General features: G+C 37.3%; 1 protein-coding gene and 1 non-coding gene across 7 annotated transcripts in view; one reads left to right on the top strand and one right to left on the bottom strand.

Annotated features, from left to right (window-relative positions):
- The window catches only part of NRF1 (nuclear respiratory factor 1), a 118,788-nt gene that overhangs the window by 42,734 nt on the left and 48,831 nt on the right, over positions 1 to 27,223 (top strand). For all 6 annotated transcript variants that reach the window (XM_020874655.2, XM_020874656.2, XM_020874653.2 and 3 more), the window contains 4 exons: positions 1,793 to 2,024; positions 9,555 to 9,669; positions 13,275 to 13,401; positions 22,897 to 23,037. In XM_020874655.2, coding sequence (XP_020730314.1) covers positions 1,802 to 2,024; positions 9,555 to 9,669; positions 13,275 to 13,401; positions 22,897 to 23,037 — 606 coding nt within the window. In that variant the 5' untranslated portion in view covers positions 1,793 to 1,801. The remainder of the gene's footprint in view (positions 1 to 1,792; positions 2,025 to 9,554; positions 9,670 to 13,274; positions 13,402 to 22,896; positions 23,038 to 27,223) is intronic.
- Positions 16,237 to 16,308, bottom strand: TRNAW-CCA (transfer RNA tryptophan (anticodon CCA)). Its single transcript has one exon. It is a non-coding gene; the product is annotated as a tRNA-Trp (tRNA).

The raw sequence follows: 27,223 nt of genomic DNA, 5'->3' as shown, positions 1-27,223 counted from the left end.
CTGTGAACTGCTGTTCTGGAGAAAAGAACTGAAATCCATTATGCCAAGTGCATAGCATACAAATCCTTTTCAAAAGGATTTAGATGCCATCTAATCCCAAATCATTTAAAAACAATTTTGGAGTACCCAGAATTCTAAAATGCCCTAGGCAGTTTGTCTCAGACTAGAACAGTGAAATGGATAGAAAAATGGTATTTTAATGGTATCTTCCTTTCATATATTATGTTTAATTGCGTGACTTAAATGGTGCATTAAATTGCATTTTTAGATATGTATGAATCTGGGGGTATCTCAAATCTTCAAAATTCTATTTAGTTTATCACCATTAAGTATGATGTTAGCTGTAGATTTTTTTTTTATCAAGTTGAGAAAGATCCCCTCTATTCATAGTTTGCATTTCTCCCTTTTTAAGACTTAACATTCCATTGTTTGTGTGTCCACTGTTTTTTAAGGTTCAAATTCATTTTATTTTTTAATTAGTTTTATAAATTTATTTTTCATTGGAGGTCTGTCCACATTTTGTTACCCATTCATCTGTTGGTGGATAGTTAGTTGCTTCCACCTTTTGGCCATTGTGAATAATGCTGCTGTGAACATCAGTGTACAAAAAGCCCTTTCAGACCCTCCTTTCATTTCTCCCAGCTTATATAGTACTTTCCCATAAGTGTGGAAATGCTGGATCATATGGTAATTCTTCTAAAAGTTTTTTGAGAAACTGATATGCATAGTTTGATATAAAAGGATGTTCACTTCACTGATGTTTATAGTAGCAAAAATATGGAAGCTGCCTACCTATATATCTGCTATATAAACCTGCTTCCCAGGTGGCTCAGACAGTAAAGAATGTGCCTGGGAGACCTGGACTCGATCCCTGAGTCAGGAAGATCCCCTGGAGAAGGAAATGGCAATCCACTCCAGTGTTCATGCCTGGAGAATCCCATGGACAGAGGAGCCTGGCGGGCTACAGTCCATGGGGTCGCCAAGAGCCAGATACAACTGAGTAACTAATGCTTTCACTTTCCTATATATCAGTAGGTGATTGATTGCATAATTATGGCACATCAATACAGTGAAGTATTCTTCAGCTATATAGAAAGGTCTGTGGATCTGTATATTTTGACATGTCAAAATGTCCAGATATCTTGTCACAGAATAATACATGTATTGTGAACCTATTTTTATTTTAAATCATACATATGTATGTATGCTTCAAAAAATTGTTAAGGATAGTGTACTTCTCTGTACGTTAGGGCAGGGGAAAGAGGGAACAGCGTAAGTGCTGTCTGTAGGAGAGCAAACCTTAGTCCTGTTACTGTGTCATTTCAGGGTATATAAGAAACACAGTTTTATAAGCAGAAAAACCAATTTGAATAATCACAGTTTGGTAAAAAAAAAAATGTTTAACTCCTATATGTGTTTGAAATACAAAGGAGCTGTTTAAGTATTTTACTTACGTTTTTATGTCCACAGTGTCAAATGCAAGTCACCAGGACCTTTTAAATATCTTTTTTATCATTATGGATAATACCAAAGATATTATTGTTTTGTGACTTTAAATATAAAACTAGCACAGTGGATTTCCATCAGAATAGTTTCATGCAAGAAAAATATTCTACCATGTTTATGTCATACGGTAATGATGCTGCCCATTTCCTATGACTTGATGTGGTGAGGTATATAGTAAAATGAAAGGCTTGTTGAAGTTCCTCTTCCCTTGAGGAAAGTATTTCTTAGTTTAAGCATTGACCTGTATTACACGCTGAATCCTGTTCTTTACCTTTTTTTCCAATAGTGGATCTTCATGGAGGAGCACGGAGTGACCCAAACTGAACACATGGCTACCATAGAAGCTCATGCAGTGGCCCAACAAGTTCAGCAGGTCCATGTGGCCACCTACACCGAACACAGTATGCTGAGTGCTGATGAAGACTCACCTTCTTCTCCTGAGGACACCTCATATGATGATTCAGACATACTTAACTCCACAGCGGCTGATGAGGTAACAGCCCATCTGGCTGCTGCAGGTAATGTTTGGATTGGAATATCTTCATTTTTGGCTTAACTCTGGTACTGTGCTTATCTGAAAGAGCCAAGGATACAGGCACTCAGATATCTTCATATCGTATCTTCATGATTTTTTTTTAAAGCTTTGCATTTTCAACTTGTACCTGAATTACACTGAGACTTAGGTTCTAGTTGCATATACTGTTAGTGACATGAACTTTGGTTTTGCTTTTTCATCCATTCCAGTACTCTTTACTTCTAACTAAACGGCTCAGTCATATTCGACTCTTTGCGACCCCTTGGACTGTAGCCCATCAGGCTCCTCTGTCCATGGGATTTCCCAGCGAGAATACTAGAGTGGGTTTTCATTTCCTTCTCCAGGGGATCTCCCCCACCCAGGGATCCAACCTGGGTCTCTTGCATTGGAGGAAGATTCTTTACCATCTTAGCCACCAAGGAAGACCTACTTTTAACTCATTTAGTCCATTTACAGTAAATGTAATCACTGATACATCACTGATACATTGCTGATACATCACACATACAATCACTGATACACTGTGGTTTAAATTTATCATATTTACTATATGCTTTCTCATTGTCCTGCTTGTCCTGTTTACTTTCCTTTTGATTTTTTTTTTTGGAGTGATTGCAAAGTTTTTTTGTTTTTTATTTTTTCATTTTTTTCTTGTTTAGAAGTTATATATACTTGTGCTATTACTTTTGTTTCATACATACTTAATATTAATTTTCCCTCTTATATCCAGCTGGCTTTATGTTGGTTTTTCTCTTCATGTTCTGGTCCTGTTTGGTTGAATGCTGGATGTGTGTGTGTTTAGAAGATTATTAGAATAATTTGGGATCTAGAATAATATTATTGTCATCTAGAGAGGATTTTTGTTTGCTTCTACTAGTGCCTGGGCACTAGCAATCCTGGATCATCTTAATCCAGTTTAAGGTTTTGATATTTTCTGGGCCCCTAAATGACTTAAAGCTGGGTGATATTTTGTATCATTCTTTTTACTGTTTCAGTTCAGTTCAGTCACTCAGTCGTGTCTGACTCTTTGCGACTCCATGAACCGCAGCATGCCAAGCTTCCCTGTCCATCACCAACTCCTGGAGTCCACTCAAACCCATGTCCATTGAGTCAGTGATGCCATCCAAACATCTCATCCTCTGTCGTCCCCTTCTCCTTCTGCCTTCAATCTTTCCCAGCATCAGGGTCTTTTCTAGTGAGTCAGCTCTTTGCATCAGGTGGCCAAAGTATTGGAGTTTAGCTTCAACATCAGTTCTTCCAAAGAACACCCGGGACTGATCTCCTGTAGGATGCACTGGTTGGATCTCCTTGCAGTCCAAGGGACTGTCAAGAGTCTTCTCCAACACCACAGTTCAAAAGCATCAATTCTTCTGTGCTCAGCTTTCTTTATAGTCCAACTCTCACATCCATACATGACCACTGGAAAAACCATAGCCTTGACTAGACAGACCGTTGGCAAAGTAATGCCTCTGCTTTTTAATATGCCGTCTAGGTTGGTCATAACTTTCCTTCCAAGGAGTAAGCGTCTTTTAATTTCCTGACTTCAGTCACCTTCTGCAGTGATTTTGGAGCCCAGAAAAATTAAGTCAGCCACTGTTTCCACTGTTTCCCCTGTTTCCCCATCTATTTGCCGTGAAGTGGTGGGACTGGATGCCATGATCTTACACTGTACATTTAATGCTGTGTGGAAAGCTCCATGTAGACCCTTTCTGGATGGATCTAATATTGTATAAGGAACACTGATTTTGAAGATACTTAGGAAAAGATGGACAGGAAATCAATGATTAGAAATAGCCAAAGTACTACATTTTTTTAAAAAAGTATATGCTGTATTTAAGTGAAAGAAGACAGCTGCAATGAAAATAAACTTACGCTGTCGTTATCCACTGTATTTTTCTGAAATAGTGAATTTAAAAATTTAAGATTTAGTGGCAAAATACATATAAAATGTTTGTGAAATATATTTTGAAATTATTATACTTCCCAGAAGAGGGCATCCTAACATAATGAATCCAAGTCAACTTCTTTCCTAGGAAGGAAGGTGTTTTTGAGACATAGTTTTGCTATAGTACAGTGCTGCATTGTCATAGTGTTAAGATTAGCAAAGAATTTTAATCTAACCCTCTTATGTGGCAGATGTGGAAACTGAGGCCCAACTGATATAAATGATTTAATCATTCAGCAGTTACTGAGGAATTATTACATACTTTATATTAGTATATGTAGACACTAGAAACAAGACAGGCAAGGACTTGCTCCTAAAGGGCCTTACAGACCAGTGATAGGAAGAAGGGTACCTATAACCAGTTAAATAATTTCAAACGCACTGCGTTCTCTGAGGAATATAATGAGCTTTACTTTAAATGGAGAGGGAAGGGTAGCTGGTTATCCTCTTTTTCTAATCCTATTTCATTCTCTCCCTCTGCTGAAGTAACCACTATTCTGAATTTGGTCGTCATCATTCTCTTGAATTTCTTTCATATTTTTTTGGTGTGTATCTATCAGTAAACAATATTTAGCATTGTTTTTGCATATTTTGGCTTCCCTTGTGGCTCAGCTGGTAAAGAATCCGCCTGCAATGTGGGAGACCTGGGTTCGATCCCTGGGTCGGGAAGATTCCCCTGGAGGAGGGAAAGGCTACCCACTCCAGTATTCTGGCCTTGAGAATTCCATGGAATGTATGGTCCGTGGGGTCGCAGAGTCAGACACGACTGAGTGACCTTCACTTTCACTTGTATGTTTTAAATTATATATAAATGGTATCACTCTGATATTGTTTGTCTAAAAGTGTTTATTTCAATTCAGTATTATTTTTCTGAGATTTATGTATGTTGATAATATGGCTAGATAATTTTCATTTTAACTGTTATTTAGTATCCATTCTTTATCTGAATGTGTCATATATTGGGAGAACACTTAGGTTGTCTATAATCTTTTACTATTTACAGTTGCTACAAATAGAAATTATTTTGTGTGTTTTCTTGTACATATTGTGAGAGCTCTTGGCTTTGATTTTCAAGCTCCTTTTGACAGTGTGCCACAGTAATACATTGTGATCTAGAATAAAGATGCACATATAACTGAAATAACAATTTCTCAGGAAGTGATACTGAACTTCTACTGCAAGTAACACAGTCTTTGATATGTTCTGGTATGTTTCACTTTATTCCACGTTATTAAAACAAAAAAACTACTCATAGTTTGAAAAACGCTGCTTGAGGGTATACTCAGGAGGGCAAAGATAGGCACATTTTCAACTTTACTGGGTATCCCAGATGTCTTTCCAAATAGTTCTATTTGTTTGCATTCCCACCAGCAGTGTACTCAAGTGCCTATTGCTTCTCATGCTCGCCACATTTGGTATTGTCAATTGTTTTTATTTTTGCCAGTATGATGGGTATGAAATAGTATCTCAGTGTTGGTTTAATTTGCTTGTTTGAGCAAGAGGTTCCAGCCAGTGCAGGAAAATAAGATAGAGTGTTATCTCAGAACTTTATTGGCTATTCTTATTTTGCATATTTTCCTTTGTCCATTTTTCCAATTTTTTTAAGAGTTTTTTTTTTTTTAACACTAATCTTTTCTTGGTAAATATGTATTGTAGTTATCTTCTCCTAGTTGTCCACTCCCTTCCCAATTTTTTATTATTTCTTTTTGTTCATAGAGGTTTGGATTTATATCATTGTGCAGTTTTAAACTTTTGGAGTTTTGTTTAAGCAATTCTTCTTAACCCTGTGTTTGTAAATACTTTCCAGTAGTTTATTGTAGAAGTTACATAGTTTATTGTTATTTTATTGCTGTTTTTGTTTTATATTTAAGCCTTTAAGCTACCTGGAATTTATTTTCTTGTATAGTATGATGTATGGATCTACTTTCATTATTTTTGCATTCAGACAGTCAGTTACTCCAACTCCAGATCTTTAATCATCCATCCTTTTCCCACCTTTGTCTTTTGACACAGCAGGGTGTTTGTGAACTCTCGAGTAAGTTATGTTGGTTTATTTGTCTATCTTTTCAGTCAGTTCTACACTGTCATAAAGGATTGTAGCCTTATAGTAACTATTGGTACTTGGTAGGATGAGTGCCCCAGCCGCCTTTTTAAAATATTCAGAAATTGTTTTGGCTATTTTTAGCTCTTTGCATTTCCATTTAAAATTTAGAACCAGGTCTTCCCTGTTGGTCCAGAGGCTAAAGCTCTGCCCTCCCAATCCTGGGGACCCGGATTTGATCTCTGGTCAGAGAACTAGATCCTACATGCTACAACTAAGAGTTTGCATGTCACCACAACAAGGATCGAATGTGCTGCAACCAAGACCTGGTGCTGCCAGATAAATAAATAAATAGGGTTTATTTCCTAGGAAAAAGGGAATAGGTTGTTCTTGATAGGATTTATTAAGTTAAATATTTCAAAATAGACATTGCATATAAAAAAGTATTTAAAAATAAATAAAATTTAGAACAAATAATATTATTTATTTATATATAAATATGGACATGAGTTTCAGCAAACTCCGGGAGTTGGTGATGGACAGGGAGGCTTGGCATGCTGCAGTCCATGGGGTCGCAAAGAGTCAGACATGACTGAGCGACTGAACTGAACTAAAATAAAATTTAAAATAAATAAATAAAATTCAGTTTTTCAAGTTCCATACCAAAAATGGGATTTTTATTTAATTTGCATTAATTAATTTAATTAGGCAGCTTTATTCATGATGCCTAAAACTGGAACTTGCCAAAGTGTCTCTCAGAATAAACTGTGGTCTGTTCATACTTTGGAGTATTGCTCAGCAATAAAAAGGAACAGTCTACTGAGATTTATATATATATATATATATAACATGGATGGATGTTAAAAACACTATTATAAGTGAAAGAAACCTTGCACAAAAGAGCATATACTGTATGATTCCATTTATTTTGACGTGCTAGAATAGGCAAAACTAATGTAGGGTGAAACAAATAAGAATTGTGTCCTTATGGTGGGAAGTACAGGGAAGAACTGATGGGAGGGTACAGGAGAGAAACATTTGTAGTGATGATACTATATATCTTAGTAGGGGTTTGGGTTTCATAGTTGTGTGGATTTTTCAAATTTATTGAATGATTTGTACATTTTGCTATATGTAGATTTTATCTCAAAAGAAAAAACTTAAAAATATTGAGCTCTAGCTAATGATATTTCTACTGAAGTATATAGTGGGATCATACTGTAGTTTACTTTGAAATACATTTAAAAATACCCAATATGGGTTGATGAATGGGTAAGAAGGTGGATAGATACATATAGTAAAATATTAATAGTAGAATCTAGGTGGTAGATAGGTGAATGTTCACTATGAAATTCTTTCAACTTTGCTATATATTTTAAAGTTTTTAAAAATATATATTTGAAACTTATAATAATAATAAAAAATGTTGGACTCACACAACTCAGTAACATAATGGCAACCTGATTAAAAAAAGGACAAAGGACTTGAGTAGACATCTTCCTAAATAAGGCACACAGATGGCCAGTAAGTATATGAAAAGATGCTCAGCATCACTAATCATCAGGGAAATGCAAATCAAAACCACAGTGAGATATTGCCTCACGCCTGTTAAGATGGCTGTTAGCAGAAAATCACAAAATAAGTGTTGGCATGGATGTGGAGAAATAGGAACCCTTCTACGTTGTTGGTAGGAATGTGAAATGATACAGCCCCTATGGAAAACAGTATGAAAGTCCTCCCCCAAAATTAAAGATACAATTACCATATGATCCAGTTCTTTCTGTGGATGTTTATTCAAAAGAATTGACGTCAGGATCTCATGGAGGTATTGGCACCGCTGTGTTCACTGAAGCATTATTCATAGTAGTCAAGATGTGGAAACAATCTAAATTTCCATTGACAGATGAATGTGTGTTAGTTACTCAGTCGTGTCTGACTCTTTGTGACCCCATGGACTGTAGCCCGCCAGGCTCCCCTGTCCATGGAATTCTCCAGGCAAGAGCATTGGAGTGGGTTGCCATTCCCTTCTCCGGATGAATAGATAAAGAAAATGTGGTATGTATGTATGGAATATTATTTAGCTTTTTGTTTAAAAAAAGAAGAAAATCCTACCATATATGACAACATGGATGAACCTTGAGGGCATTATGTTAAGTAACATATACGGGTCAAAAGGACAGGTACTGCACGATTTACTTATATGAAGTATCATATTCAAACTCCTATTCTACTCTGCATACAGTAGAATGGTGTTTGCCAGGGGCTGGGGTGTAGAAGTGGGGAGTTGCCATTAAAGATAAGGTTTCAGTCATCTTCAATCAAGATGAATAGTTCTAGAATACAACATTGTGTCTATAGTTAACAGCACTATATTGTACACTTAAAGTTTGTTGAGATGGTGGATCTCATATGTTGTATCATTACCACAATTTAAAAAAATTAAATGTTAGAAAAACAGGCATCAGTAATATTTTTTCTTCTACCAGCTGTTTATAGTGGAAAGGAAGGTAAGAGGCATTACCTTGTTTCTTGCTTATTTGGGGGCTCTTCAGAGAGGTTTTATTTAAGTCAGACTGAGTATACAACTAAATAACATGTAGAGGCTCATCTAGATTTTCAGGGAGGCCTATTGTAATTGAGCCATTTATAGAACATATATGCCAGGATAAATGTGAGCACTTAAACCTAATTTTCATTTAAACCTTCTAGGGGGTTCACAAATAAAGATGGATTGTCTGTTTTAAAAAATAAAAGGAATGCCACTGATATGTTGAGATTGGGTGAATCAGAGACTAATAATTCCTTAAGGCCTACGGTTTGTTTTAGTCATTAGCTTCAGGGCAAACCAGACCAAATTTTATTAACATTTTCCCCTTAGAGTGGGACAGTTTTTATTACTTTCCTTCCGGGATGCTTTCATCAACATGACCTTGTGGTTAACAGTTCCATTTAGGGCATAATTCTCAGATATACAAGAAAAAATTTTCCACTTTTAGTAAGTGGAAATAAGATGGTATTCTTCTAGATATTCCTCTTATATGTGGTGGTGGTGGTAGGGTTGGGGTTCCAAATATGAGTGATTATCTCCGACTTTCTAACTTGTCAGTGCCTTGTAACGGAAAGAGGGGCACAGGAATGGAAATGAAATTTGAAATCTGTAACTTTTTTTGTCTTAGCAGGCTCTTCTTCTTAATGGTGCTATTTCATCTAGCACCTTTGAGAATATTGCCTTAAAAGTAGGGATATGCTAATAAAACAAAACAAAAAATATTATATAAAATTCAAACTAGTATGTGGTGGGGAGGTGTAAGTCATTAACTTTTTTAAAAGATTCATTGTAAGTTTTAATGGTAAATTAAAATATGATCCATGTTGAACAGTGAAGTATATTGATGGTATCAGTAATATTCTATACTTATTGATAACATACTAGGAAATAAATGCTCCTTTTTTGTACATCTAATTGTTTTCTGCGTGGTGCAGTTAACAGACTCTGTCTGGTCTCAGCACATATGTTATTGTTTCAGGTCCTGTGGGAATGGCAGCTGCTGCTGCTGTGGCAACAGGAAAGAAACGGAAACGTCCTCATGTGTTTGAATCTAATCCATCTATCCGGAAGAGACAGCAAACACGTTTGCTTAGGTGAGGGCTTCCTTATCCATGTTGTTGCTGTTCCTCAAATACTTTATGGTATGGATGACAGAATATACCTTATTAGGTTCATCAAGGGATGTGCTGTGCTGTGCTTAGTCACTCAGTCATGTCTGATTTTGCGACCCCATGGACTGTAGCCCACCAGGCTCCTCTGTCCATGGGGATTCTCCAGGCAAGAACACTGGAGTGGGTTGCCGTGTCCTCCTCCAGGGGATCTTCCCAACCTGGGATCAAACCCGGGTCTCTTGCATTGCAGGCGGATTCTTTACCATCTCAGCCACCGGGGAAGCCCAAGAATACTGGAGAGGATGCCTACCCCTTCTCCAGGGAATCTTCCCCAGAAATCAAACCCGGTTTCCTGCATTGCAGGCAGATTCTTCACCAGCTGAGCTACCAGGGAATCCCTTCATCAAGGGATACCAAGTTAAATTCTTTGATAACAGAATTAGATTTTAAAGTACTCTTAACAAAAATAAATGAGACTAGAACTGTGATTAACAGATGTGTGTTGTTTAGTTGCTGGGTCATATTAGCCTCTTTTGTGACTCCGTGAACTGCAGCCCACCAGGCTCCTTAGTCCATGGGATTTCCTTAGGCAGGAATACTGGAGTAGGTTGCCAATTCCTTCTCTAGGGTATCTTCCCAACCCAGGAATCAAACCCACGTCTCCTGCATTGAAAGATGAATTCTTTACCATTGAGCCACCAGGGAAGCCCTAACTTCTCTTTACAGATGTATAGAATCATAGTATTTCATTCAGAGAAAATTTATTAATATATGCCAGCTATGTGCCAGGTATTGTTCTGGGCCTTGGGAACCTAACAGCTAACAAAATAAACTAAAGAGCTTATATTCTAATGGAGGGAATAAGAAAATAAATATATGATACATCAGATGATGAAAAGTGAAAAAAACAGAGCAAAATAAGGAAAATAGAAAGGTTAGAGGATTAGGAGGAAAATGGTAGTTTCTCTTTTTTTATAGAAATGATCTTTGTTAAGGCAACCTTTGAACAGAGACCTGAAGTAATTGTAAGGGAAACCATGTTGATATCTACAGGAAGAACTTTTGGGGCTGAGGGGTAGTAAAAGCAAAGGTTCTGAAGTGGGAAGGCAGGTCTTAGACATGTTTGAGGAACAACTAGAGAAAGAATGAGAAGAGGTGTGCTCTTAATATTAATAGTAGTGGAAAGCCATGCCATGGCATCTTCTGGTCCAGTCTGAGGGCTTTGACTCTTACTCTAAGTGTCATGAAGTCAATGAAGACTTTTGATTAAAACAATGATGTAATCTGACTTATGTTGTTAAAGTATCACTCAGACTACTGTGTTAAGAATAGACTCTGGGTACAGGAATGAAAGCAAGGCTGAAGACATAAGCACATAGGCAGCATTCGAAGCAGACTAGGGAGTGAGTGTCAGAGAAGGCAATGGCAGCCCGCTCCAGTGTTCTTGCCTGGAGAATCCCATGGACGGAGCAGCCTGGTGGGCTGCCATCTATGGGGTCGCACAGAGTCAGACACGACTGAAGTGACTTGGCAGCAGCAGCAGGGAATGAGTGTGGACTGAAGCACTTTACCCCTTAGGGATTAAAGAAAGGAAAGGAATTATCAAAGAGTCTAAGAAGTGACCAATGAGTCAGGAGGAAACCAGAAGAATGGTGTCCAAGAAACCAAGTACAAAAATTGTTTCAAGAAGGAGGACCAGCACTATCAGATGGTGCTGACAGGTTAACTAAGATGCAAATTGACCATTAGATTTAGCAATGTGGAGGTCATGATTGAACTTGATAAAAGTGTTTTCAGAGGAGCAGTAAGGATGAAAGGATTGAAGGGTCTTCAAGAGAGAATGGGAAGAGAGGAATTGGAGACAGTGAATGTATTTTCTTATCATTCCTTCAAGGAATGCCACTGGATTTCTTGTTTGGTATGTGGTCCTTTACTTGGCCTCCCTGGTGGCTCAGATGGTAAAGCATCTGCCTGCAATGCGGGAGACTTGGGTTTGATCCCTGGGTTGGGAAGATCTCCTGGAGAAGGAAATGGAAATCCATTTCAGTTCTCTTGCCTGGAATATCCCATGGATGGAGGAGCCTGATAGGCTACAGTCCATGTGGTCACAAAGAGTCGGACATGACTGAGTGACTTCACCTCCACTTCTTCCACATGTTTTTATTTCTTCTGAAGAGTTTGTAGGTTGCAAAGAAAGATGATTGCACATCTGTGGTACATAGAGGACTTCATATTTTGACAGGCTGACCAACATGCATTCATGTATAATAAAAAATTTAGTCTATAAAATGTTTCAGAAGTGTCTTCTTGTAGTATTTTATATATCCAAATTGTTAAGATGTTTATTGGAATGTTGAATCCAAATGGAGTGCCAGCACTTGTAAATGATATGTGGACAAAAGTTAGAAAATATAGTCTATATTAAGAAGATAAGATCATAAGAAACTGAAGGGAAAATCCAGAAAATACTTAATGGTAGTTTTCAGCACAGAGATTATATACCACTAGATAGGCAAAAAAATTTCCTTTCCTTTAATGATAAATCTTACTATCTTTAATGATAGTATAGGCAGAAGGAATTGAATATATTATTTATAGAGCCATCTTTTCTAAAAGGGGCATAGACACAGTGCTTTTGGAGAAAGATGGAAAACTTTCTTGTGATTTGTTGGCTTTGCTTCATTTGAATTGGCATGACTCACCAGTCCCTTGACACGGTAGACTATGTTCCCAGAAGAATTATGGGATGTAGAACTTTAAAATAATCTCCCATAATTTCCAGAAGGAAAGGACAATGTTTCTGATTCATCCAGAAACAGATGGATTTGAAAAAGCTCTTTTACTCCATCCTCATTTGTAAAATACTTCAGGACTAAGAATTATTGTTTATATCACAATGAAAATCTGGAAATGACAACATTTTTGAAGTACTTTATCGGTAAGATATAAACAGGCTTCCCAGGTGGCTTAGTGGTAAAGAATCAGCCTGCTAATGCAGGAGACGCAAGAGATGCAGTTTCTATCCCTGGGTCAGGGAGATTGCCTGAAGGAGGAAATGGCACCCCACTCCAGTTTTCTTGCTGAGAGAATCCCGTGGACTGAGGAGCCTGGCAGGCTATAGTCCATAGGATCGAAAAGAGTCGGACGTGACTGAGCATCGGGGCAAGACATAAACAGTAATCCTATCAGTCAAAGAAATCAGAAACAGTTCATTTTAGGCCCCTTCAGTAAGCATGGAGATGATACAGTAAAGTCTATAGGATGACATCTCAGCATTAATCTTTATTATTATAAGCAGCACACTTTTGGTCCTGAGATCAGGAAGTATGATACTCTCTGTATTCAACGTTGTGTCATGGCTGTGTCCTGAGGTAAACCTGGTGTAGACTCTTATGTCAGTGAGCTAGTCACAGGTCTTTAGGACAAAGGGATGTACATATTCTGCTGAACAGGATATTAAACCTCACACCCACCCTTTTCACAATTCAGGTAGAAGAAGACATACCAAATTAGAATAAATTGTCTCAAGTCAAAGGAAATCTTGTGTCTGTGTCATGTAATTTCTGTCTTTTTGTTCTCTGATTCAGGAAACTTCGAGCCACACTAGATGAATATACTACTCGAGTAGGACAACAAGCTATTGTCCTTTGTATCTCTCCCTCCAAACCCAACCCTGTCTTTAAAGTGTTCGGTGCAGCTCCTTTGGAGAATGTGGTAAGAAAACTGTGTTCCCTGACACCCTTTGCTTTCTGTGAGTTGTTGTTTGCATTCTTTTGATCCTTTGTCTAGCACTATAGTTATTTTATCTTCCCTTCTTCCAGAGGTGGGAATTCAGACTGGTTTTCAAACTCCTTTATGCAGATCAAAGTAAAATGGATCATTTCTGTTTCTCCTTTTCATAACAAGCTATTTTACCTCATCAGATGCAATGGAAAAAAATGATGTTGAATTCCTTAAGAAAGCAATGCAAGATTTTATAAGAAAATTGCTGAAACAAAATGCTATTTTCTCAAGATGTGAACTTCCTAAGGCAAATCTGGGAGCATTTTACTGATCACTGATATCTGAATTACACATTTTAAATTGTTTTTATTTCTTCAAATAATTGATTTAATCCTTCAATGTTGAAATATAGTTGAATATTTTGATTATATCCCTATTTATAGCTAACTTCATAAAAATAGTGTTTCACTCTTGGATACTTTTACTATGTGAACTGTTCTTTCTTTGGATGAAGTAACTTTGAATCATTAGTAGAATAATGATCTGTCCAGAATTAAATTGCATTTTATTTTTACTAGGATAAAATTTCTGAGCTTAAAATGAATTTATTAGATTTTCTCCCATATTGAGCATAGATACTTCACATGTTCAGAATTAGTAATCAGTTGAGATTTTGTTTATTGTATTTTTTTTCCCCATACACAGATGTTGTCATTCTTTCTTAACATTTTTGAGTTTGTTTTTGAGTTCTTCCTCAGATTCCTGAGTCCCTAGAATAGGATGCATATTAAGACCTTTCCTGAGAGGAGTGTGGTAGATGGCTTTCTAGTTCAAAATGATACCGGACTAACAAAGTAATGGAAGTGAGACCAGTTAATTTTGTTATAAACTATAATATAAATATTATATTTATATTATTGTTAAAGATTTTATTTTAGATTGGAGCAGAAACAATCCAAATCAAAACCCAGTTCTGTTCAATTTATATGACATACTTACAGTGACTCACAAGTGTTCAAAGTAGCTGCAAATGATGCCATCAAGAAAGTGAGAAAACAGTCTACAGAATGGGAAAGAAAAAAATATTGGCAAAACATATCTGATACAAATTTGTACTCAGAATATATAAGTAACCCTTACAACTCAGCAGTGACAAGACAGTTAACCCAGGAATGCCCTGGTTTTCAGTGGAGGGGACTTAGTGCTTCTGCAGCAGGCATAGGTTCAGTCTCTGGTCAGGGAATGAAGACCCAGCAAGCCATACAACGTGGCCAAAAAAAAAAAAGACGATTAACAAAATTTAAAATGGCAAAGAATCTGAATAAATATTTTTCCAAAGAAAATATAGAAATGACCAGCAAACAAATGAGCACTTGATAAGTAACCATTAATCATTAGGGAAATGAAAATCAGAACTACAAAGAGATACTTCATGCCCACTACAATGAATATAATTTAAAAGATGGACAATAATAAATGTTGATGGGGATGTGGAGAAATTGGAACCCACATACATTGCAGTTAGAGATGTAAAATGATGCAGCTGATTTGAAAAACAATTTGGTAATTTCTCAAAATATCAAAAGAACAGTTACTATATGACCCAACAATTCTATTCCTACATTTATCCAAGAGAACTGAGAATAAAGCTTATACACACAATGTTCATAGCAACAAAACTTACATATATGAAAACAAATGCACAATGTTCATAGTAGGCATTATTTATAATAGCCACAAAGTGGAAATAACCCAAATGTTCATCTGCTGATGAATGGATTTAAAAAGTTGTATTATCTATCCAGTGTAGTATTACTCAGCATTGAAAAGGAATGAAGTGCTTATAAATGTTACAACATGGACAAACCTTGAAAGCATTGTGCTGAGTGAAAGAATCCATTCATAAAAGGCCACATATTGTGTGATTTCACTTATGGGCGGTATCTGGAGTAGTCAAATCGGTAGAGACAGAAAGTAGGTTAGTGGTTGCCAGATTTGAAAGGTAGGGATGGAGGAATGGAAAGTGACAGCTAGTGGGTTTGGAGTTTCTTTCAGGGAAGATAGATTATGATGATGCTTATGTGACCCTACAAATATTTAAAATAGTAGATTGTACACTTCAAATGGGTGAATTGTATGGTATGTATGATAGGCTGAATAATGAATGGCCCCCAAAGATACACAGATCCAAATCTTTATATGGCATAAAGGATTTTGCAGGTGTGGTTAAGTTAAAGATTTTTGAGATGAGGACATCACTCTGGATTATCCAGGTAGGCCCTAAATCTAGTCACAGTGTCTTTATGTAAGAGGGAGCCAAAAGGAGATTGATATAGAAGGTGGAGATGTGTCAGTGGAAGCAAGAGGTTGGGTACAAGGAACAGGTCAGAAGCAAAGCAGTATGTGTTCAACAGCAGCTAGGCAGGATGAGAAAATGGATTATCCCCTAGAGCTTCCAGAACATCCAGCCCTGCCAACAACTTGGGCCTATGAAACTAGGAGAATGAATTTCTATTGATAGAGGCCGCCAAGTTGGTAATACTTTGTGGCAACCATAGGAAGCTAATATATATGGCATATGAATTATATTTCAATAAAGCTGTTAAAATTTTAAAAGCAAAGCAATAAGCAAAGCAAGTGTAAGACAAATCCCTACAAAAATAATCATGGATCACACCATTAATATGAAGTGAAGTGAAGTGAAGTCGCTCAGTCGTGTCCAACTCTTTGCGACCCCGTGGATTGTGGCCTACCAGGCTCCTCTGTCCATGGGATTCTCCAGGCAAGAATACTGGAGTGGGTTGCCATTTCCTTCTCCAGGGGATCTTCCCAGCCCAGGGATCGAACCTGGGTCTCCCACATTGGAGGCAGATGCTTTAACCTCTGAGCTACCAGGGAAGCATTAATAGGAGACAAAGCCAAATTCTCAAGACAAATGAATATTAACTGAGCACCACAGGTCTTTTAGTATTGATAAGCAGTATAAATTTATAACAAGCCTTTTATGTCTCAACATTAAAGAATATAGATCAAAAATTAGAAATGAGATTAAAAAAAATAGAAACCACAGTGGTAGTAGGAGTCTGAAATATTTTTGTCACTCAAGGAAGAAAAATATAAATAAGAATATAGAGATCTGAAGAATAGAATTAATAAGGTTAATATAAAAGGTAGATATATTAACATTGATACCATACTAAGGGAGAATATACCATATTTGAAAAATTACATGAATGGATTATAAGAATTGACTATGTGTTTTTATTAGGTCCCAAAGAAAATCTTAATAAATTGTAAAAGGTAGAAAATTACACAGGTCATATTTTATATTAAAGAATAGAAAATTAAAAAAAAAAAGAATAGAAAATTTAGAAATTAATATAAAAAAGATTGACATTTTCAGCCACATGGAAATTTAAAAATACTTTTTATTGTAGTTGTTTTACAATGCTTGGTTAGTTTCTGCTATGCAGCAAAGCAAATCACTTATATGTATACAAAAACACCTGAGAAAACAACTTAATCTGCAAACTATTTAAAAACAAATTTTAAATAGCCTTAAAAATTATGATCTAAACTGATGCTTAAAAGGATGTTTATTGCCTTGATTTTTTTTTCTATATATATATATGAGAAAGAAAGAAATTTCATCTGAGAAAGATATACAGTAAGTAAACATGTAGAAGAAATTAATGATTTTGTAAACAGAAAGAGAATTGTTACATTCAAGAAATGATACTATGAAAAATCTAATGAAATAGATAAACTAGCATACTAATTGAGAAAAAGGATGAAGAAAACAAATATACAGTCTTAGAAGTGATATGAATTATAGTTGAAGATAAAAAATAGATTGAACATTGTAAGGAAATTCTATGCATTAATTCTATTCTTTTAAATTAAAGACCTCAACCAAGTGGATAATTTAATAAGAAAATAACCAAAATATATCCAAACCAGTAAGACAATAAACACAAAATTGAAAAAGTAATTAAACCATATCTCTCAAATGGATACTATACTCCTGATTATTTCGAGTGACTTCCGTTAAACCTTCAAAGTATAGAATATTCCTTAATCTTATATATATACTTGTATACAGGGTGGTATTAAAGAATCAGAGCTCATATTCACTATAATCAGTTATACAGTGTATTCTGCATAATCTCATATTAGTAACAGTAAAAGAAATTATTTGGATTTTATAACAATGTCTAACATTTATTGAATGCTGTGTTCTAGGTTATAAGTTATAAGCACTTTTCATGTATTATCTCATTAAATAATATTAAAACTCTGGTATTTGCATTTTGTCCTCCTGCCTGAAGCCATCATTAACCTTTCTTCTTGCTCTTTTTTCTGGAGGCTGCTAGGAACTCTGGAAGATTAAAATTCCATAGGGCTGTTCATCTTTGGAATATGGATTTCAGACTCAAGATTATCAGTTTTTTACAAATTTGTCAAAGGAGAATTGAAAAATTTACTGGGCCCTCCAATAGGTGGTGTTGAAGCTTTTCTTATGTTTTCCAGCTTTTCATTTATTTCTCCATATTGTGTTCTGTCCATATTACTTCCTTGCCCACAATTGGAATGTAAGTTTTAGACAGGTTAATTGAATCATACACATAGATTGGTGTTAATGTACATAGCTAAAAACTTTGCTTTGGTGAAAACTGTGTTTAAGCTTTGATTTTGTGAATGATTTCCCACACTGATTTTTCCTTTATGTGGCTCAGTGTCCTCATGTGTGAAATAAAGATAATAGCAACCTCACTGGGGAGAAATAGAAATTAAAGTTTATTATCTTTCTCCTATATGTAGTCTTTATGAAGAACTGGCATGAAAGGAATTGAAATGAGCTTTATAGGAATAGGCCTAGGAATCACAGTCATAGAAGCAAGACATAGCTCAGGGTTTGTCACAGCTTCCTTGAAATCATCCTTCTGCCTTCATTTAATTCCACCTTCCCAGTAGATTAGTGGACTCTGGAGTTGGTCATGATTTCTTGTTCTAAGTCATTCACTTATTTAGATAAGTTTTTTAAAGATGGCTTCAGGTTACTTGAAATGTGGAAGCATATTTAAAAAGTAATAAAGTAAGGGACTTCCCTGATGGTCCAGTGGTTAAGAATCCGAGCTCCCAATGCAGAAGGCGTGGGTTAGATCCTTGGTTGGGGAACTAAGATCCCATATGCCACATGACACAGGCAATAATAATAACATAAAAAAGTAATAAAGTAAAACCGTGTTGCTTGTTTATTAAGTTATACAACAAATGGCTAAGACTGTTAGATATAAAGTATGAGGTAAGAATTCCATCCAGGTCTTTTGAGGTTTCAAGGTTCAAAACAAGGGATCCAAGGGGGTTGGGGGAAAAATCTGGACTGAGGCAGGAGAGGAAAGAGGCTGACATTGGGTCTGGAGAGAGAAGAGGATGAAGCCAGCAGATTCAACAGTCTGTGGCTGGCTCTGTGCCAGGTGTGCTTCAGGATCCCTGATCTGAAGGCAGCCCTGCTCTTGGGCATCTCTTTGTTATCTTCATCAGATGACAGTATATTTTTAATCACAGAGGAGCTCATAGGTAAAAAATAATTTAAAAAATCTTTTTGGAGACCTTCCTGAAGACTTTTCTTTTATCCAGAAAAGCAAGTATACAGAAGGATTTTTATATTTTATCTGGGATTATTTTTGCAACCTCACTAAAGGTTCATTGACCTTATGGTTGTAGCAACCAATTCCTAAATCCTCAACAAGCTCATTCTGTGCCCAGAACTCTAAAGTCTACTATAAATACCCTAAACACTTTGTCGCTGGTAATTATGAGAATGTTTGTTAATGTATTATCTGTACATGTCTGAATATGTGAAACGTTTCATAATGTATGTCGAAAAAATAAACTGTCTGGTTCCTGTGCTCAGTGATGTCATAACACTAATTGTGTGCAACATAGAACAACATAAGTGACACATGATTATTTGAGTCTGTTGGCATTTAAAAGAGTAAAAGAATTAGGGCAAGAACACTTGGGAAGTTTTCTCAGAGAAAGTGGGAATTGAGTTGGGTCTTGAATAATGTATAGTATTTAAATTAGAAACAAAATTAAGGACCCAGAGATGGAAAGTGTGTTAGTCGCTCAGTCGTGTCCAACTCTCTGTGACCCCGTGTACTGAAACATGCCAGGCTCCTCTGTCTGTGGGAATTCTCCAGGCAAGAATGCTTCCTTCTCCACAGAGATAGAAAAGAGCTTGCTGTGTGCAAAAGTTAGTGAGGAGGCTGGCCGGCTCAAGAGGAAGGATGGTGAGCAAAGTTGCCTAGTAGGACGCTGGCTTATACACAGGAAACTCAAGATGGTGCTTGTTCACGTAATCTACAGGGCTGAGCATGCACAGCTGTAGTTGGTGGCCTTGGCCAAGAGTATTGGGAAAGCAAGGAATGATCAGAATGGTTGAAATGCAGTCCTGTAAGAAGTGGGGCACTGTAGGACTATTTTTGAGAAAAAAGAAAAATGATCAGAAGTGGCTGAACATATAGGCTTTGGAGCTACTTAAAAATTAATTTGACTTTCTGCTATATTCCTATATGATTTGGGAATGTTACTTAAGCCCGAGTTTTCTTATCTGCAAAATGTATATAATGATAGTTCCTTTATAAAACTATGTGAGAATTAACTGAATAATGTTTGCAGTGCTTGACACATAGCGAGTATTCAATAAATGGAATTTGATTATGTCAATCTTTCAGAAATTTTAAATGGCAGCAGTATAGAGAATGAATTGGAGGAGGAGAGCGTGGTAGGCAGATCAACTGAATTTGTTTTTAAGTGGTTTTTAAATTGTGAAACCAGTTAGTTGGCAGTGACATGTTGGTATGAAATGACAAAGGCTTTACCTGTGGATTTTGGAATAGAAAGTGGAAGTTTCTGAAACAAACCTGTATTTCATCATATCTGTGATACCATGAGTTATAGATGCACCATTATTTATGTGCCACAAAGAAAGAAAAAACACTGATAAACTTTGACACAGCGCTTATATCACTTAGAATTTTTATTTTATACTTATTGAAAGAGCTTTTTCAGGCTTACTTAGAGACAGCTTTTGATCATACTGCTTTTGTAAATATGTAAAAAGGAAAATGTAAGTGAAACAAATTTCCTATTTCTGAAATTGTTTTTTAGCTATTCCTAAAACTTCACATTCAGAGTCCAATTCCGAATTACTTCCTGTTTCAGAGTCATCATTGTCTGTATGGTTGCATGTAATATATTGTCTTCCCTACCATCAGGAGCATGGGTAATGCTGCATTTCTGTAAAAAGAGCTCTGCTGTTGTCTCTGAGACTTTTTCTCAGCTGTGACAAGTTTGATGCTGGTGCTTTTTGGTCTCACCAGAAAGATCACTGGGGAAGTTATCAGCCTACAGACCAGGTTCACCTTCCTTTCTGAAATGGTGCCAAGTGGTTTGCTGATTGACAAGGCCTGGGGGTTGTAGTTGTGCCTCTAGGGATAACAACCATCTTCACAGATGTGCAGGCCATGACTGCTCTGTCCCATACCACTTTGTCTATAGCGATTTTAAGAAGTATCCGAGTTTCAGAGGAGTGGTAAATGGTGGGGGGTAGGGGAGGGATTATCTCAGGATTTATAAATTAGATAGAATTGAAGTGCTAGCTTTATAACTCTGGGAAAGTTAGTTAACTTTACTAAGCAAACTTAGAAATACTGTGGTCACAACCTGAAGTTGTAAATTACTCTGAAGGATGTTCTCCCAGCATTTTTTTTTTTTTAAATCAAGATATAATGGATAAGTTCAGCAAAATGCCTGGATCTGAATTTCTGGAATTCTACTGACCCATAAAAATGGCTGAAATTGTTTAAACTAGCTATTAATGTAATATAGTAATAAGCTAATTTTCTGTCTTTGAATGCCAGATGTTTCTGCACAATGGAAGTTTTTTATACTATTTTCATTTACTCTTACTATGGGCATATATACTGATATAATGGTTTAACCTGATACATTAAAGTTCAAAGACTATAACCTAGGCTTACTCAGTTTTCCTGTGGGTTGGTAGTGTAAAAACTCTACTTATGATGTAGAAACCTAGAAATCAGAAAATATATATCTTTAAAGATGTCATGGCAACACAGCTATTTACAGCAAATACATTGGCAATAATTTTTGCAACTTTCTCTTTAGAAACCAGGATAAAACTGAATTTCTAGAGTAATAATGATAACTTTGTACTGTTTTTCTTTCATCACCTTTATTGTTGATCTGTTGGAAATTTCTATAAAAGTTATACATCATAGCCAATAATTTTTATTTTTCCATATGTTTGAGGTGGAGTATGGGGATTTTTCTCTTCTAATCTTTATAATGAGATATTTATAAGGAAGTATATGGTGACTAAGAGTTCAGTCCAGGACTATAACATTGTTATAACTTCTGGGTAAACTTCATATTTTCTTACCTTTTTTTCTATGATGATGGCCTGAGCCCTGAAAGCAAGTTAATTTTCTGTCCCATCTTGTTACATTTTTATAACTCCATGGCTTCCCTTATTATCCCTAAAGTATCCTCATCCCCCCTGGTGTATTTCTTGTAACTAAGTGAACCCATCATTGGTAGTGGTAGCATCCGTTGTATTCTCTACATTCTATAGAATAATGTGTACATGTGCAACTTGCTGCTGTTAAGTTCTGTTTTTTGAGAGACTTTCACTGATAGTGGAAGGAATGGAGTCAGAGCAACAGTATCTGGCTCAGACATGGCCTTGTCAGAGTTACAGAGGCCTCATGGGTTTAAAGTTCACCTCTATCACCAGGGAGTCCCTGAGGGAAAGGAAGAGTACTTGACCAGTGGTGCCGTCTCTGGCCCCGGGCCTTACTGATAGTGGCGCCTGTCACACCCAGCTACACTGTGACACCCAGTATACACTTCTTGTTTTTTTTCTCTGATGCCTTTTAGTTCATTCTCTTGTATAGTTGATCTCCTGTTGGTAGTCTAGGTTTTTAGGAAAAGAGCAGCATAGGAAAGTTTCAAAGAGGGTGCTTAGAGTTTTAGAGACATAAATCCTCAGTGATCTTGGAAATGGTTTTGGTAATTAACTGCCACAACTGGGTTTTATCAAATGGCCTGGGAAATGCAAAATATGAATACCATTCCTGTTAGATCTGGAACAGGTAATGGGGCCAGCATTTACTGAGAAAATGTGATTTTAACTGAGGAGCTGTATTTCTAGAAAACTCTTTCCTCTGGCTTCTTTCTCCCATTGTTACCTGTAATTTCATCATCTTTTCATTTAATTCTGTACGATGTGATGTCTTTGGGGCCAGTGGGTATTTTTATCCACTAGTTGTAGACATGTTTGTTCTTAGGGCTCTGCATGGCTGAGGGAGTCCAGCCCTACCCACTCTCTGGTTGCTTGGCACCAATCCTCCCTGGTTGTTGGGCATCTTGTTTACTTCTGCCCTTAATTCCCTGCAGGTGCGTAAGTACAAGAGCATGATCCTGGAAGACCTGGAGTCCGCCCTGGCAGAGCACGCCCCTGCGCCACAGGAGGTTAACTCGGAGCTGCCGCCTCTCACTATCGATGGAATTCCAGTCTCTGTGGACAAAATGACCCAGGTAAGGGGCGGGGAGTGAGGAGGAGAGACAGGTGGCACAGGTGTGGCCAGGCCTCACATCACTTTTTTTAGTTTTGTCCTCAGTGATCCACCATCAGAGTAAGATGCAGGCTGGAGTCTGATAGTGAAACAGTAGCAACCTTGGGAAAGAAAATGTAGGCCAGAAGAATGCCCCCAGCGGAGGGCATGGGTATGGTCTTCTCCTGTTGACAGTTTTTTCCTTTCAGTTGGGCCCTTGGGTTAAAGAAACTTTTAGCTGGAATTGGTTTGGACAGGAGACTATCAGAACTTTGATGAATCACAGTCAAATGGGGCAAGAGACCTGTAGTCTCTTTTGAGCTGAGCTGTTCCTCTTTCCATATAAATTCTGAATTCCACCACACTGGGAGAGTGGTGCCACAGGGGCCTCCCCTCTCCAGGAAATAAGAATGGAAAACTCCAGACGGACACCCTCCTGGGTCATTGCTTCCCTGCTCTCCCTTTGAGAGGGACAGTCAAAATGTGCTAATCACGGTAAATCAACATAACCTCAGGGGTTTTGCTGAGATGGCTCCTTTTGTTTTTTTAGCTCTAAAAGTGATAGCTTGATCCCGATCAAATGCCTTTTTTTATAACATATATTCCTACCTTTTTTCTTTATTAATACTTCTAGCTTTAAATCCAGTTGTGAGTTTGCTTTTCTTATCTTTGTTTTTTTTGTTTGTTTGTTTGGCCGTGGCTCATGGCATGTGGGATCTTAGTTCCCTGACCAGGTATTGAACCTGCATCCGCTGCAGTGGAAGCACAGACTCTTAATCACTGACTGGACTGCCAGGAAAGTCCCTTCTTTCTTTATCGTGTTCAGACTTCAGCAGCATTTATCATACTCCTTCCTTATCAGAACTTTCTTCTCTCAGTTTCTGTACCCCACACTCTCCTGAATATCCTCCTGCCATTCTGCGTGCTCCTTCTCAGCTCTTCTGCTGGCTCCTCTTCCTCTTCTCACTTGACCAGTATTGGTGTGTCCCAGGGCTCTAGCTGTAGTTTTTCTCCAAGTAATCTCATCCTGTCCTATGGGCTTTATATCCCATCTGTATGCAGTCTATACCCCAGCTTATATCACTAGTAGATTTTCAGTACCAGACAGGCCCAAAACAGAACTTTGATTGCCTCCACTCCCTGCTCCAGATCTGCTCCTCCCCTAGTACCCTCACATCAGCTAACAGCTGCACAGTCCCTCTGGTTGCTCAAGTCCCCACATAGGAGCAATCCTTGGTTTCCCGGTTTTGCCCTCACTACCCAGCAACCACATTTAGTTCTTCAGCAAGTCATGTCATTTAACCTCTGAACATACTCTGAATCTGACCATTCATTTTGGTCCCCTTCACCACCCTTGCCCAAACCTTTAGCTTCTCTTGCATGGACTCTTTCCATTGATCAGTTCTGTTGATCTTTCTGTTGCAGTCCATGTGCTACAGAGCCACCAGAGATTGTTTAAAAAACTTAAATCAGGTAATATCACTCTTGTGTCAGCCCTTTAATGGCTTTCTACTATTCCTAGAATCAAATTCAGACACTGCCAAGACTTCTGAGGCCCTATATAACCAGGCCTCTGCCTCATTTCTCATTCTCCCCCTTAGTCACTGTGTTCTGGCCATGCTCGCCCTCCTTCTTTCTGTCAAACACCCCAAACTCTTTCTTTCACTTTTGCTATTTCACCTACCTGAAACATTGTTCTCCCAGACTGTTGCATGACCTTACCTTATTCAAAGTCCAGCTCAGATATCGCCACCTGAGACAAGCCTTTCTTGATTATCCCATCTAATGAAGCTTTCTTTTCACCACCAAGTCACAGACTAATACAGCCCCATTTTACTGTCTTTGCAAGACTTTTCACTACCTGAAATTATCTTATTTGTTAAGTTTATACTTGTGTGTAGTCTGCTTCTTCAGCTAGACTTGAGAGCAAGGGCTTAGTTTCTTTCCATTCTTCACCACGGTCCAGTATAGCTGCCTGGCATCAGATAATACCTGTATTCTACATACAGTTGACCCTGTGTATCTGTGATTTCTGCATCTGTGGGTTCAACTGGGAAAAAATTGCAGAAAGTTCCAAAAAGCAGAATTTGAATTTGCAGCACTGGCACCTGTTTCCATAGCATGTACTACGTTTTATTAGGTATTGCAGGTAGTATAGAGATATTCAAAGTGTACAGCAGGATGTGTGTAGGTTGTGTGCAGATCCTGTGCCAGTTTACGTAAGGGCCTGGAGCATCCTCTAATTTTGGCTGTCTGTGGTGGGCTTCTGCAGCCAATGCCCCGAAGATGCCAAGGGACTGCTATAGTGATAGTATCTGTTCAGTAGATGACCTGAAGGTCAGAACAGAAATGAGTCTAATCTCTTGGGTAACTGGATCGCGAGGCTCCCAAGTAGTCATTCATGCAGTGCAGACATTGATGCTGCAGCTCAAGGGGTGGCGCCTTTCTTTTTTTTTTCCCCTAAGTCTGAACTGGTCTAAACTAGCAACTCGGTCTGAAGTAATGCAGTATTTTATAAATATAAAGCTAAATTGTAATCTTTTGATTGTTGGATTCGTAGATCTTTCTGTGGGCACTTGAAGCATCTCTCGATAATGGTTCAAAAAGGAAAACATTACCCAAACTTTTTTCCTGTCACTTCATATCTTCTATTATTAGTAATACATTGGGCTATTCTGACTGGTTAAAGAAAACATAAGGTGAATTTTACCTCATTAATGTAAAGAATCTACTCTATCTCAGATATAAAGTACATCTAAAGCTGACTAAGCTTCTGATTAAGAGGCTTACTTAATCAGAAGTAAGGAGTAATCATTAAGAAGAAGGAATGTACCATGTTTAAGAAACTCTTCTTCTGCCATGGGAGTGTTTTGCTTCTTTGTCACATTTGGTGTGTTCAGTTGAAATAATCTGAGATTTTTATTATATTAAATCATGGCTACTGATAATTATGAAAGTTTGCTGATGATCATAGAAGTCAGAGCAAGTAGTTTAATTATCATGTTGGGGGTAAAACATTTGAAACTGTTTTATCATTTTTGTGAAATATACACTCAGTATAACTTGGTGCAGTGGTGCATCCAAGGGAAGCTGGTACCAAGTCATGAATCAGTCTCAGAGGTGCTTTGTTGGAAGCAACATCATCTTTATGGTTGCACATTCCCTCATTACCCTTCTCACCACAGATGACGAGTGAAAAATAACACGTGGCAAACAAAACAAATGGTGAGGAGGAATGAGCAGAATGATGAAAAACCCAGCTCCGAGCTAAATGGAAATTTCTGAGTATTCCAGTCCTGGGGGTGGCCACCCACAGTTTTTTTTTGTTTTTTTTTAAGTTGTATTTTATTTTGTTTTCCTCAAATAATTTCTTAATGTGAGACAGATACCTCCCTTTTAAAAAAATTTTAGCCTATTGATCCTAAAACTATTAAGGGTAGTAAAAGCAGAGCTTAATTTCAAACCAAACCTAGATAGGCAAGGTGATGGGAATATAAAGTATCAGTAATAGGATGTACATTGGTAAAATTTTTCCAGAAGACAGGTTGCAAAATTTTCAATGTGCGTGTTATGCCCTCCAAGTAAGCAAGGATATATGCTCATGCCATTGTTTACAAAAAGGAAAGCTGAGCATAATGTGACTGAATAAATTATAGTAGTGGTGTTTACCTGGAAAGAAGAGCAGCTTAGCCCAGAAGAGACTAGAAGTGAATATGCAGTAAAATATTAGATACTAGAAATGATGATTATCTCTCTATCACAGTAGAATAATACTGTGGTATATTAAATTAAAAACTGATTATAAAATAGCCTTTCTTATGTACTGTATAATTTGAGGAGTTTAGGGCTTTATTTCTGTTTGTTTATTTCTACTAGAAGGGCTAGATTTTTCCATTCAGGGAATACAGAATTGAGTTAATTGATCTCATTTGTTTAAAACATGCACACAAAACTTGCCTGTGCGTGCGTGCGCGTGCATGTGTGTGTATGTGTGTGAGAGAGAGAGAGAGAGAAATTTTAAAGGGGTATACACCAATATTAGCAGTGATTATCACTGTGTGGTGGCATTATGGGTGATTTTCATTGTCTTTGTCTAATAAGCGTGAATTACTTTTATAACCATAGAAACCCAAAATTGAATTTTTTAAAGTGCAAGTTTGATGATGTTT

This window comes from Odocoileus virginianus, chromosome 1 (genome assembly GCF_023699985.2).
Source record: "Odocoileus virginianus isolate 20LAN1187 ecotype Illinois chromosome 1, Ovbor_1.2, whole genome shotgun sequence".
In the NCBI taxonomy this organism is placed as follows: Eukaryota; Metazoa; Chordata; class Mammalia; order Artiodactyla; family Cervidae; genus Odocoileus; species Odocoileus virginianus.
Note: the sequence above shows the minus strand (reverse complement) of the source record. Positions and strands in the feature narration are given on the sequence as shown.